Raw genomic sequence first — 13,142 nt, 5'->3', positions numbered from 1 at the left:
AGAGAAAAAGGAAAGGGAACTTGTGAGAAAGATGACATTAGAGAAGGTGAAGGATGAAGAAAATGAGAGCATAGCTAGGGAGAGCTGTAGATGCAAGAAGGGAAACCAAATAGAGAAATTCAACTGGAGAAGAGAGTCAAGGGAGAAGGCAGCGATAGAATAACCTGAATGGGTGGTACAAGGGCCAGGGAAAGGTGACAAATTCTCTCATGGCCACCATTGCAAAAAAAAGTGTGTGGTGATGTTAAAGAAGCTAGATGGTTGGACAGAGATTTGGAGGTGGGTTGGTGTCCCTGCTATAGAAAGGAAGGAAGATGACCCTGATGGAGACGTGCAGGAATCACTACCTAGGCAAAAGGGGCTGAAACATTTTTAAGTCCAGAGCAATGAGATAACGTTTGGAAGCGGCTCAGGAAGACGCCGCCCTGATTCACCGGCGTATAAGGAGGAGGAAGAAGTGGTGCAGCATAATCAGACTTGCAAGATTCTGTTATTATAGCCAATCTCAGCAAAAGTACTTTTAGCCATCCTGTGGAGCTGATTTGCTGGTCTGGTCTACCCAGTGGGGCTGTCACCTGCTACCAGTACTGTTCTCTATTGCGAATAAGCGGTGCCTAATAGCCAGGACACTTTAGGAAGCTGCTTGGGGAGGCAGAAGTGCATGGTTGATATAATCTTCCCTGGAAACCCCCTGGATTCTCCCCCCGCCCAGGAATACACCCTAGAGAACGGTGGGAGAGGGTTGGTCACCCCCTTCCTGGAGTGAAAGTGCAAGCTGACCCTAGTGAAAATAGAAGTGGGATTTGGTAGTTTCAACTGCTATGGGGGGATCCTGGGTAGGGGAACTGCCAGGGGTGCTGGCTGATGGAGTAGGGGCCCAGCAGGTGCTACCCCTCAAGTTTCAGTGAGTGGGCATGGTGCCAGGTCAGTCTGGGGGGCCCTGAGGATGGGAGGGAGACTGCAGCTATGTCCAGCAGAGGAGAATATGACAGGGGTCCTGGGTGGGCCTGCTGTCTCCTTCTCTAGGTCAGGGACCTCTTCCTGTGGCTCTGGGTACTACCATTCTAGATATCCTACCTCAGGCTGTGGCTTTTGAATGCCTGTCAAGTAATCAGTCTTTGCACATGCATGATTTGTTCCTAGAGGCACAAGCAGAGCTGGCATGGATGACTGAAACCTGGCTGGCAAGGAGGTGGGTGTTTCTTGCTCTGAGATCTGGTCTTCCATGAACTCAGGTATTGCAGCAGTGATGCTACAGGAAGGGAGAGGGTGTGGTGACAATCTTCCATGACAATTCTGTTGTTTTCAGAGAATGGGAATGTTGGGTGCAAGTTGAGCTGCAAGGAAAAGGTAGGAATTCTACTGGAGTACTGCCCACCTAGGTTCCCATAGCATCCTACCTGAGTTCACTAATCTCCTCTTGGGGCTGGTGCTTTAATCTCAGTGCTATAGAAGTGGCATCAGATCACTGATCAGGTTCAAGAGTTTATGGCCTCCATGACAAGCAATACAGAGTTGAACCCACGTGCTGGATCTTGTTTTCTCCGTGGAGAGTTGGCATGTGATCTGAAGATGGAAGACTTGGTCACCAGTCCTTTATATACCCAGATCACTTCCTGGCAGCCTGAGGTTCAGTCACCCCTGCTGACTTCTGCAGAGGTGGAGGACCAGTTAAGAGGGCCCATCTCAGGTACCTTTTGGATTGGATTGTGTCCATAAAGGCCCTAGGGATGGGGATTGTCCAGTGATGTGGTAGGCAGTTCTTTACAAGCCTAGTTCACCTCTGGAATGTGGAAGGAACTAGGCAGATGGATAAGATTGCATCCTCAAGGCCTCTTCCTTACAGGGGATCCAAGAGATGAAGCAGCAGAACAGACACCAGGAGCACTTGTGGAAGTCAAAAAGTGAATGCAACTGAGCACAAGTAAAATATCAACATTTTAAGGCAATCTGCACCTTTGTTTTGTTCTGTTTTTTGGTGCCTTCAAGTCAGTGTTGACTCCTGGTGACTGCCTGGACTAGTTTTCTTGGCAAGATTTCGGAAGTGGTTTACTACGGTCTTCTTCCTAGGGCTGAGAGAGGGGGACTGGCCCAAGCTCACCCAGCTGGCTTCATGTGCAAGGCTCACAGTCTCCAGGTTTCTAGCCTGGTGCCTTCACCACTACAGCACCCTGGTTCTTTAAGGCAATCTGCACCTTTAGGGGACAAAATAGCTCATTAGACTGCCCCAAACACAAAACAATTTGCTGAAAATATCATTCATATTTACTTAGGGTTAGACACCCCTTGGAAAGTCTCAGAAGAGGTAACTGGGGTAACTTCTTGCCAATCATCCCAGAAGATTCTCTTGATATTGTTGACTAAGGATATGGAGGGGGCTCTTAGAACTGGGGTTCTGCCTTCTGGCTCATTGGGGCAACTCAGTTTGGGGCAAAGGAGGGGGTGGTTCCAGTTGACTGGGTATCATTAGTTTATTGAACAATGGTTCCACTCCTTTGCACTGGTTCCACTCCTTCCTAAGTGGGTGGTACCAGTTGATTGGGTATCATTAGATTACTGAATGTATTGAACGATTGAATAAGCAGACATTCTTATGGGGGTGAGCAATCTAGCCCACAGCTTCCTATATGGAGGACCACAGTGTTTGGCACTCTTTTGCATTCTATTTAACATCTACATGATTCCACTAGGAGAGGTCATTCAGTAGTTCAGTAGTCTAATGACACCCAGTTGTACATCTCCACCCAGAGCTGGAGATGTCATGGAGCATCTTACCCAATGTCTGGAGGCTGTAAGATACTGGCTGGGTTTGCAGTTAAATCCCAGCAAGATGAAGTAACTGTTTGGAGCAGTTGGCCAGCCTTCTCAATGGCTTTGGAGTGTGTGGGTAAAATATGAGAATGACCTCTGTCAACACAACCAAAGGAGCAGATCTGCAATTTGAGAGAGCTTCTGGACTCAGAGTCCAGTTGAATCAACAGGCAGCCAGGAATGCCTTTACCTTCTCACTTCAACATCCCTGAAATATTAAGTTGTATGGGCTAACTTTATGCTGTGTTAAAAAAAAAATGGCATTTTATCTGCGTGATATTTCCTATCACTTGGTTTTCTTGACTGACCCTACTGTGTGCTTACGTTATGAATGCAAAAGAAAAAAATGTTCATGTTGCCACACCATGCAAAAATTTTGACAACGCTGCTGAGTTTGCCCTCTTATTGGCCCTTTTCTCTTCCTAAGTGGAAGCTTAAATGTTCTAACTTTTCCTCACGTTTTATCATCCTGATTGTCTGGATTGGCTTTGTCGGCATATTTTCTAGCACAGCAACACACATCTGCAAATACAGTGAGCAAAGCTATATGCAGAAATATACCCTGATACTTTTGATTTCTCTCCTAAAGACCCCTCACATGGGAAGCTCTTTCTGACATAGTCCAGAAGTTAAGAAAGCCAGGGGAAAGAGGGTTCACACGTAGAAAAAGAAGCGTTATAGAAGTGGCACGAGTGGTGTGTCATAATCAAGAAGCCTGTAGGTCTAATGCAAAGGCAAGACTGTTTCATGAACTGAGTCAAAGTGGCGGTTTCAGCAGGCATGCCTCGTGTTGGAAGTGACATCTGCTGAAATTCCATCTTCATCACCACCCCTAGAAGATGAAGTAATCCTGACTTCTTTGCTGGTGGCCATCTCTCAGGTTTTCACCAGCCTTTCTATGAATGAAAACCTTCTCCAACTCACTGCCCTCCAGATACTGGAAGCTGCAGTCTCAGGACATCTGGAAATTTCCAGATTGGGGATGATCAGCCTTAACTGGGCTAGATGCTTAGGTGGACCAAAATCAGGACTCGGCTAAGGAAGCTTGAGTAGAACAATCACTTCAGAGAGACATGGAACAGCAGGCATATTTGGGGCAAGAGTGTCTCTGCTTTCTCTTACCCATGAAGATACGCTTACAGACAAACTGCCATCAAAGCTCACAGAAGAAAGGTCCTGCAACCCTGATTAGCACATGCAAGGATTAACATCGGCCTCCAAGGGACTGACATCATACCTCTTTTCCGCCACCATGAGCCTTCACGAACAGAATACGACAGGTCAATGAACTCGATGTCCACAGCTGAACGCTTGGGCAAATGGGAGAACCTCTGAGCATCCGTGATGTGGTTCTCCACCTTCTTCAGGTGGGTGGTCAGGAAAGAGCCATCCTGTGAGCCAGCGTTGCATACAGAGTCCTCCAGGGCAATGGAGACACAGGTGGGGTCAAGACTCTTCTCAGCCATAGCTGCTCCACTGCTGGGAGAGCAAATGAAACAGATGTGAAATTTCTCCTATTTAGGTGCACTCCAGGGTTGTGGATGACACTCGCCCTCCATCATCCACAGCAGGCAGGGCCACCTTGAGCAAGAGATGCTCAATTTGGAAGAGACTATGTATGTGTAGCCATGCAAGTATGGACTTTAAAACCCAAGCAAGCCCTAGATGGTTTAAATCCTGGTTTATATGTGAGGTTAGCACATCAAAGTATTAGTAGATAAATAAATTGCAGGGAACATTTAATTTCCTAGCAAAGGAAAGGCCCCCCAATTTTAGAAACCTGCTTACTGGACACTGAACAGAGCCTTTTCTGACCCAATTCCCAAGCAATTCAACGTAATTCCTCAGGAGCTGCACCTAACACACACTTTCCTTGCCTACAGATGGGAGTCAAGCCTTTTGAATGAGAAACCAATAGTTTTATCCACAGTTTAAATAGTTTTGAACTTGATTCCAAAGATGGATGGAAAAGTTCACTAAGGAAAATAATCAATTAGTGCTTGATTCCAGTGGAGGCATGTTGATTTTTCCCCCTGGATAATTGTACCCACTCCAACTTACTTACGGCACATCTTGTTCTCAGAAGTGATTTGCACCCCATTAATCACCGATAAACTGCCCCAACTGCTTTTATTTAAAAAGGGTTGTGTAACAGGAATCAGAACGGCTATACAGTGAAGAGGTCCATGAAGGGGGTAGGTTAATCATCTCCCCCCCACCCATTTCAAAGATGAAAGAAGCAGCACCATCACTCAGGCTACTAATAAAGATGTCCGGCTAGCACTGACTGTCCTTATGAAGGGCATTAAGAAGGGCTGTGTAGATCCAGTATCCATGCCCTACCCAGGGTTCCTGCCACCTGTTCTTGTCAACGTTCATTCACATCCAACCAAGAAGGGAAAAGAGCAGACTTGGATCTAGTCTCTCTTGCAACACACACCATAATTCATGCAGGGCAGATTTCTTCTTCTCATACATAATCTGTTTGTCGTTGCAACATTCCGCTCAGCTTTAATGCTGCAATGCTCAGGTGGGTTAGGGTTAGGGTTAGGGTTGACACCTGGGTGGTTCTGCCATTGGACAGCAACCGGGCTGCTGATTTAAGGAGTCATAAAAGGCTAGAAGATTGCTAGTTCTTACGTGATGTCCTTCTACTATGCTATTTGCTACCAGGAAAAGAGGGGGAATGTGGGATTTTCTGACTCATCTGAGTGACAAAATAACATTCCTGGCCTTGTAGTCCAGAGGCCTTACGTTGGAGATGGAAATGTGACATCATGCCAATTTGGGCAGTGATGTATCTCAGTCCAGCTTTGATGCCGATGCCCATGCTGCCCAAGATTTATGGGGACTGAAGTATAGGCTGCAGCAGTCATGGCCTCCTTACTCTGGAATAGCCTGTTCCATGAAGTCCGGTCGGTCCCTTCCCTTTTGCTATTCCTGAAGATCGTTAAACCTGCGCTCTTCCTCCAAACCGCCTTTGGTGCAGACAATGCCATTTGATTGGAAGCCACAGCAGAACTTCAAGCCCTATTCTTTGGGCTGAGATAATCTTGGGCTATTGTAGTGTTTTTCATTTGCATTTTATTTTATAAGCTGCCTAGAAACTAAAATGAATCAGGCAGCATACAAGTTTGGAAAATATCTAGGTTAGGTTCTATTGTATTTCGTTACAGCTTAATTTCAGTTACTGTAAAGGTAGGTGGGAATGACCTTGGGAAACAAGAGATGCTGCCCAGGGAACAATCAGGTAAGAGAGGGCATAGCCCACCACTGCACAATGGACAGAGAAAGAGACTCAGAAAGGAACCTCCCTAATTTCTCAGGTGGTAAAAGAGATGGCAGGAGATTTGTACTATCAGACTTGCAAGAGTCTGTTAATGTAGCCTTATGATAAAGTAGAATTAGCTCATCAGGTCATGTTTCCTGTCTGGTCTACCTAAGAAGGCCGAGATCAGTCTAACTCCCCAAGATCGCACGAGGTGTCCCATCTGCTCCAGTTGAGGTGATAGCCACCCCTCCATTGGGAATCTGTTGGCCTCCCCCCACCCCACCACGTCCTGTATGCCTGATGTGGAAGGAGCTGATTCATCTCCCATGCCCCCTACTTGGTCTCTTGCTATTCCCAAGGCTCCCATGCTAGCTGGGGAATTCTGGGAGTTGAAGTCCACGCGTCTTAAAGTCACCAAGGTTGAAAAATACTGGTCTAGAGTTAACAATTAATGTGATGAGACAGGATGGAGGCTGCAAAACACGCTCTGGATTGCTTTCTTTTTAAAAAAAAAATTACAGTGAATCAGAAGCCCAGGGCGACACATAGAAAACTCTAGTACTCTTAAAAGTACAAGGTGAATAAAAGCTGGGAAATAAAAGATTTTTCCTGGCTTCCAAAAGATAACAATGTTGGCATAAAATGAACCTTCCCTAGGAAGATTTCAGAACCAGAGTCCTACTACTAGGAAGATGGTGGTGATAGAAGATGTGGACACCTTCAGAAGGCCCTCTTTGTTGCCATTCTCCAGGAGAATTACCAAGAGGGGAATGAGGGGTCTGTCATTTCTAATGCACTGTGCTTAAATGCACCCACATGAACTATACGCATAATGTGCAATATATATGTCCTGCCACCACTGCCACTACCATTACCTTTCTCCTCCTCCTCTTCTTCCTCTTTCTCTTTCCCCTTCTCCTCCTCCTCTTTCTCGTTTTCTTTAGCCCAAGGAGTAATCATTTCGCTTAGCAAAAGGACAAGTTCTTGCTGAGAAAATATTCTGTGGCAGGTTGGAATTTATTCCAAATAACCTGCTTCAAATACAACACTTTGGCATTCCTTGCTGATCTTCTAGGCCTGGTAGAACCTCTACCTTCTGTCAAGGGAACTGATGGAAGAATCAGAACTGATGAGGATGAGAATGGCATCCTCATCAGATGATCAAGAGCCACAGTGTTATTCATGCATTTACTCATACCAATCCGTACAGTGCCTCTTCCAAGATTCGACCATCATACATCTTCCACCCTGCTACATGTCCCGGCTGGAAGAGAGATTCCGTATCCGTTGGCAAGAAAGGAAACAGCCAGCAGAATAGGGACGCCCTCCACTGCCCCTTGCCAGACCCCTGGTGTGTCTGTATGGAAGTCCTCATCACCAACCCTGTCCAGATACGTTTCAAATAAATTCCAAGCAGACACAATGGGGTGCAACATCTGAGAGCCGGGATATTAGGAGGACATTCTCTTTTCCCCTCGGCAGGTCCCAGGGTGCACCGACTTTGTGTTACCGCCCTGCAAAAAGTTGCCGGGGTAGCTGAACCAGGAAGCTGATGGATCGTTCCCTCATTGCCTTTGCTTGGCATTGAAGTTGGGGGCCTCCAGTTTGCAAAAGGACCTAACCATCAAGAAACAAGGTATGCAGGCTAAGCTCACTCCCTACTCTTTTGGCTGTTTCTAATAGTAGGATTTTTTTTTATTAATGGGAAAAAGAAAGTGTTTCAAAGCAAATGTTTAAATCTGGATGCTAGCCAAATCTGGACCAAGGATTAAGAATACAGGCAAAAACAATGACTGCATTCAGATGCAAGACAAACCATGGGGGGGAGGGGCTCTGGATGGACAATCTCTCTGCAAGGGGAGTCTGATCAGAGAAGCTAGGGGGAGGAGGAAGGGACAACAGGGGGTGCTGTCCAGCTTTTCAAGGAGGGGGGCGAGAGGAAGACCCCTTGTGCACCTTAGAGAGAATCAGCTTCTAACCTGTCCTATTTTAAGCATCAGCAATGCAGGATGAGCACCTGAACTGCAAAACGTGTGCAGGAAATCACGTTGAGAGAAACCCCTTCACCATGGATTTTTTTCCCCCCTGCAGGCTGGCTATGTGTGGGTGGAGGCAGACTCTAGTCCTGAGCCTAGTCCATCATCAACACACCTCCCACCCCCAGAAGTGTTGGATTACAACAGCCATCACCCCAGTAGAGCCAGGCTGGGGGTGATAAATGTTGTACTCCAGCTTGAGAGGGCTAGCGGAGGGAGGGGCGGAGGGAGGGAGGGAGGGGAGAGAAGGAAGGATGGAGGCAGGCAGGCAGGCAGGCAAGAGGAAGGAACAGAGCATGGAAAAAAGAAGGAACAAATCAAGGAACCAATCGAGGGAGGGAGGGAGGCTGCTGGATTTCTGGTCATGGAGCATGTTCAAAGGCAGGACAGAGAAAAGCGCAGGAAATGCCCTCGTGTGCTCAGCTTCTTCCCCTCATTTGCAAACCCTTAACTTCCCTTCCCAACCACTGCAGCTTCTTGTGCTGCTCTGTGCCAAGATATTTGATTGAACAGATTGTTGCCTTTCCTTGGGATGAAATGCCAAAACTTGGCTGATCTATTTCATCCCAGTATCTCTTTCCTCCTTTCTATCACCCCGAGGTTTGCTTACACGGAGATCCTTTCCCTCCCCACCCATCCAAATTGCCATACTGCAAAGTACACATTTTCTTAGTCTAACCATTTCTTAGGGGAGAACAGAGATCCCCTAGAAGGAATCTCTAGAAGCCCCCTCCCCACCCCATTTTAAAACCACATGTGATCAGAAATGCTTTTATTTCTGGCTAGCCAATAAATGGTGCTTTAAAATGCATGGCTGATTTGCAATTGGAGCCTAGATTTCTCCAGGATCCAGGTCTGGGTGTTATTTACTAATCTCTCTCCCTATTACAAAGGGCCGAAAACAGTGCCCCTCCAGGAAGGGCTATTTTCTGTCCCCTCCACCCCCCTTTCTCTCCGCCCCACTTAGGGCATTTTGCAGCCTAATATTCTGCGGTTTAGCAAGGATGAGAAGCCAGCAATGCCAGGAGGGGCAGGGGTCTAAGCATGCCCACACTCGTCAAGAGACCCCTGGCATTCCATAACCCTAAGGCTGAGCAATGTGAAATCCCCGCCTGCCAGTACCTTTTACTGGAAGGGCAAGATTAAATGGATAGACAGACAGACAGACAGGCAGACATAAAAGATGGCTCCCTTGAAAACAAAGCCTGAAGCTGTCAAACCTGCCCCATCAGACCGCCTGAGATACCCCCCCAACCCTTCTGCCCCCTGCCGTGCTTCGTCCTCCAGGAAAAGGGCACCACACCATCTGGAGCAAACTGGCATGCACCTCTCCCCAGGACACCCTGCCCCCCTCTGAGCCTCCTTCCGGATGACCTGAGGTTCCCCCTCGTTGTTCGGCCAGGAGAGACCCTGCCCTGACGCCCCCAGGCAGCTTCGGAGGTGAAGGGATGCCCCAAAGTTTGCGGACCCCCCGGTTGGGCCCTTCCGCCCCGCCCCGCCGCGCCCACCCGGGCCCCCAATTCCCAGGCGAGTGGGGGGCGTCTTCACAGGGAGCCCCGGGCGCCCCTCCCGCCCCTCCCGCCCGAGCCAGCCATCCGGGAGGCTGCGCTGCCGGTCCGCCTGCCGCGCGGCGAGCTCACCTCCGCCTCCCGCGCCTTCCCGCTGCTCGGCGCTGGCGTGGGTTGGGGGCTCCGCGCCGCCGCTCTCCCTGCAGCCGACCTCTAGCTCCTCGCCGCAGGCATCGGCGTCGGCATGGGGGGGGGGGCTGAGAGCGGGCGAGGCCAAGCAAGCGCCGGGGCGCCGCGGGCTCTCCCCTGCGGAGACCGAGCGACCCCGAGCCGGGCGGGCGAGGGAGGCGGACTCAGCGCCCGCAGCCCGCCGCCTCCTCCGTCTCCATCCCCGAGGGCGCCGGGCTGGAACAGGTGGGGAGGGGGCGAAGGCGAGCCCGCCGCCCTGCCTGCCCAGCCCTGCCCTGCCCTGCCCTGCCCCGCTCCGCTCAGCTAGCGGCCGCCCCTGCCCGGGCTGGAGCCAGCTGGTCCCTCCATCGGCCGCCGCCGCCCTCCCTCCAGGTGTTCTCCGCGGACGCGCAGCAAGCAGCGCGAAAGGGCTGGACCGGCTGCGCTCCCCGGCCGGCTGCTTTCCGGGGGCACGAGCGGCGCTCTTAAAGGGCCCGCGGATGCTGCTGCAGGGCAGGGGGCGCTCCAGCCGCAGTCGCCGGCCGGCAGCGGCCCAGGAAAAGCCCCTGCTCTGGCTCTGGCTCTGCCGGGGGTGGGGGTGGGGGTGGAGGTGGGGGCGGCTGCCGCTGCTAAAGGAAAGGGAACCCACCAACCCACCGAGGAAAAGCAGCAAGTCCCTCGTGCTGCAGAAGTCCGGTGCCTTCGTCTCCCCTCTGCTCACGGCATTTGGCGGAGGGCTTGGGCCACCAGCTCAAGGGCCGTTGGGGGTTCTTGGAGGTGGCCAGGGGTGAGTCTCCAAAGCCCAGTGCAAGAAGCCATCCTTACCTTCTCCTCCTCCCTCTATCCAGACACAGATACAGTCATCCCTTTGGCGGAGCCGTGATTGTCTTATTAGGCCCGTAGAGTGTGCAAATATTTATCTCCAGCCCTATTCTGGCAACCTATAATTATGTTGCACTGTTAACCTGGCTGGGTCTGAGTGATTGGGCAGATTTCTGAGAAGCGAGGCCTCCATTCACCGGGACCGTGCCCCTGCCCTGTGCAGTAGCACATGACCCCAGACCGCCCCAGACAGAAGCGGGTGCCAGCAGAAAAGGGGTTCCCCATCCTGCTCTCTTGCTTTGATAGTTTCTTTCGGGGCAGAAGGGCCTTCTCCAAAGATTCTGGCAGCATCTCCACCTGCCTGACTGCCTCGCCTAGGGAGACGCTGGCTGAGGAGTCAGGGAGTGTCAGTCCCAAGACTTCCAAGTGTGCGAGGTCAAAAAAGATGCCTTTAAAGGGCCTGTGCAAAACGCTCTACCGCGTCTCAAGAAAGAGCTGCTCAATCCAGTGAGAACGGCATCCGCGTCATCCTGATCCGGCTGCTCCTCTGGAGCAAGGAGCGCAGGGAGGCCGGAATAAAAGGAGAAAGGCCAGCAAGAAGGATGGAAGGCACCCGGGTGGCGGAGGGAGGGGAGTATGCTACAGAGGGTCGGGGAAATGACCTCATCTGTTTGCTTTGCGGTAAACTGGGATTGTGAGACAGGCCACGCCCACAATGGGAGCTATTCCCTAATCATGCCAGTCCCCCCATAGCAGGAGAACACCCAAGGGCTCCAAATTCCAACTGCTCCCATCACCCCAAAAGGGTTTATGAGCCCTGATAGAAGCATGCAACAGCTATGTCCTGCTCAGCCATAAAACCACTTTTCTGCCCAGACTGCGCGGGCATTTGCAGGCTGGGGTGAAAAGAAGTCGAGACTGTGGCCGCGATTGAACGGCAGGATTGAAGCTGTCAGTGCGCACAGAAAAGAGAGTTTTAATCGTGCTGCTGTGGCCACCATGTTGACTCTTTGGACCACCTGTGGGCACCGTGTCAAGGTGGGACTGATTACTCTGACTGGCAGTGGTGATTCTTGCGAGTTGGGAAAAAGCTGCTCCCTCCGCTGGTTACGAGGACCTTTTTCAGCCTTCTACCTGTGGAACACAGTTTCTGATGGACAGGGTCCAGTGCTGAAAGCAAGCAAGCGGGGGACGTCCCTGGCAGATCTCAGGCGAGAAAGGGATGTGGAGCGAGGGGAAGCGTGCAGGACAGAGGCCACAAAGGCCGGCCATTTCAGTATCCTTGCCAAGGCATTTGCATTCTGGTGCATAGCATCGGTGTGTCCCCTTGTGGCAGGAAGTAGCATTTCCTAGGTCAGAAAACCACTTATTGGCTGAAAGGGATTCACTGTGATCCATTTTAAAACTCTCAAGGGTCTCCAGGTATATGGTGGAACCTGGTCATTTCAGCAAGCAACGACAATGGCTGAGTGAACGCACAGTGCTACGCTCTGGTTCAGCTCTGGCTGGCTGAATACTCCAGAATGGATTAGGTTCACGGAAGCAACGCCATAAGCCGTGCATTACAAACCACATTGGCTGGGTTCATACCATACTCCAAGCCCCAACCCAATCAGCGCCATGATGGCTTAACACATTGAACAGGTTGGGCTAATCTGATCTGCTTTACCTATCCAGGAGTTGGAACTGCAAACCCAGGCCATGCTCTGGAATAGCAGACTGTTCTTCATCACAAAGGTTGTGCGTGCCCCCATTAAGCTAGCTAGACCTTGGAGAATGGGGGGCAGGGTGTCTGCAAAGATTGAATGAAGCTGGTCCAAAAGGATTGTAGCTCTGGGCTAGATAAATAAGGGGAGGGAAAACTGTTGCTCAGCCCTGGGAAAGGAGAAAGGGTGAGAAAGAGACGCAGAACCTTTGTTGTCTTTAAAAAGGGGGCAGTGATGGGCTTTTGAGATTCTGCTCCTATGCCTTGCAACAATCAAGCAGCATTCCTGAAATCACAACGTCTGCCTCGAAGGGCTGACATCAAGGATCACGTATCCCGAACAAAAGATCTCAACAGTCAAGACCAGTTAGGTCGGCACCTCCCAGATCTTGGAGACAGAGACACTGCCTTTGTACCCTGCGAGTCCAAACAGCTGTGGGTTTTGCAACAGGCTTTGGCTACATACAATACCCATTTTTCAGGCAACAGGTACATTCAGCCCGAGTTTGGCGTAACCCATCTCAAGAGAATCTAGATCATGACGCATCACCAGCAAGAGAGAAATGTGGGGGGTTCACAATCAGTGCAGCTGCCAGGCGTGGTGGTGATCTTTAAGGCTGTTACGGAGACATGAAGGGCATCTTATCTCTGTGTATTGGCTGGGAGGCCAGGGGCTCAGAAATCATGAGAAATACCCAGCAACGAGAGGGAAAGAAAGCTAGTGATCAAATGTTTGGGGCCTCCTGAATGGGTGCACCACAACAGGAGCTTATAAAGCAATTACCTCTACATGATAAACTCAAGTTCAACAGAGTTGAGAC

At 50.3% G+C, this 13,142-nt stretch overlaps 1 protein-coding gene across 1 annotated transcript in view; it reads right to left on the bottom strand.

Moving 5' to 3' along the window:
• The window catches only part of ABCG4 (ATP binding cassette subfamily G member 4), a 32,080-nt gene extending 27,803 nt beyond the window's left edge, over nucleotides 1-4,277 (bottom strand). The window contains exon 1 of the mRNA XM_088139154.1: nucleotides 4,049-4,277. Within this exon, the coding sequence (XP_087995280.1) occupies nucleotides 4,049-4,277 (229 nt within the window). The remainder of the gene's footprint in view (nucleotides 1-4,048) is intronic.
• Between the last annotated feature and the right edge of the window lie 8,865 nt (nucleotides 4,278-13,142).

Source organism: Python bivittatus, unplaced genomic scaffold (genome assembly GCF_059951505.1).
Source record: "Python bivittatus isolate LINGU-HERP-01145 unplaced genomic scaffold, Pbiv_v1 ctg000320_np1212, whole genome shotgun sequence".
Lineage (NCBI taxonomy): Eukaryota > Metazoa > Chordata > Lepidosauria > Squamata > Pythonidae > Python > Python bivittatus.
This window is presented reverse-complemented; position numbering and strand designations above follow the sequence as displayed.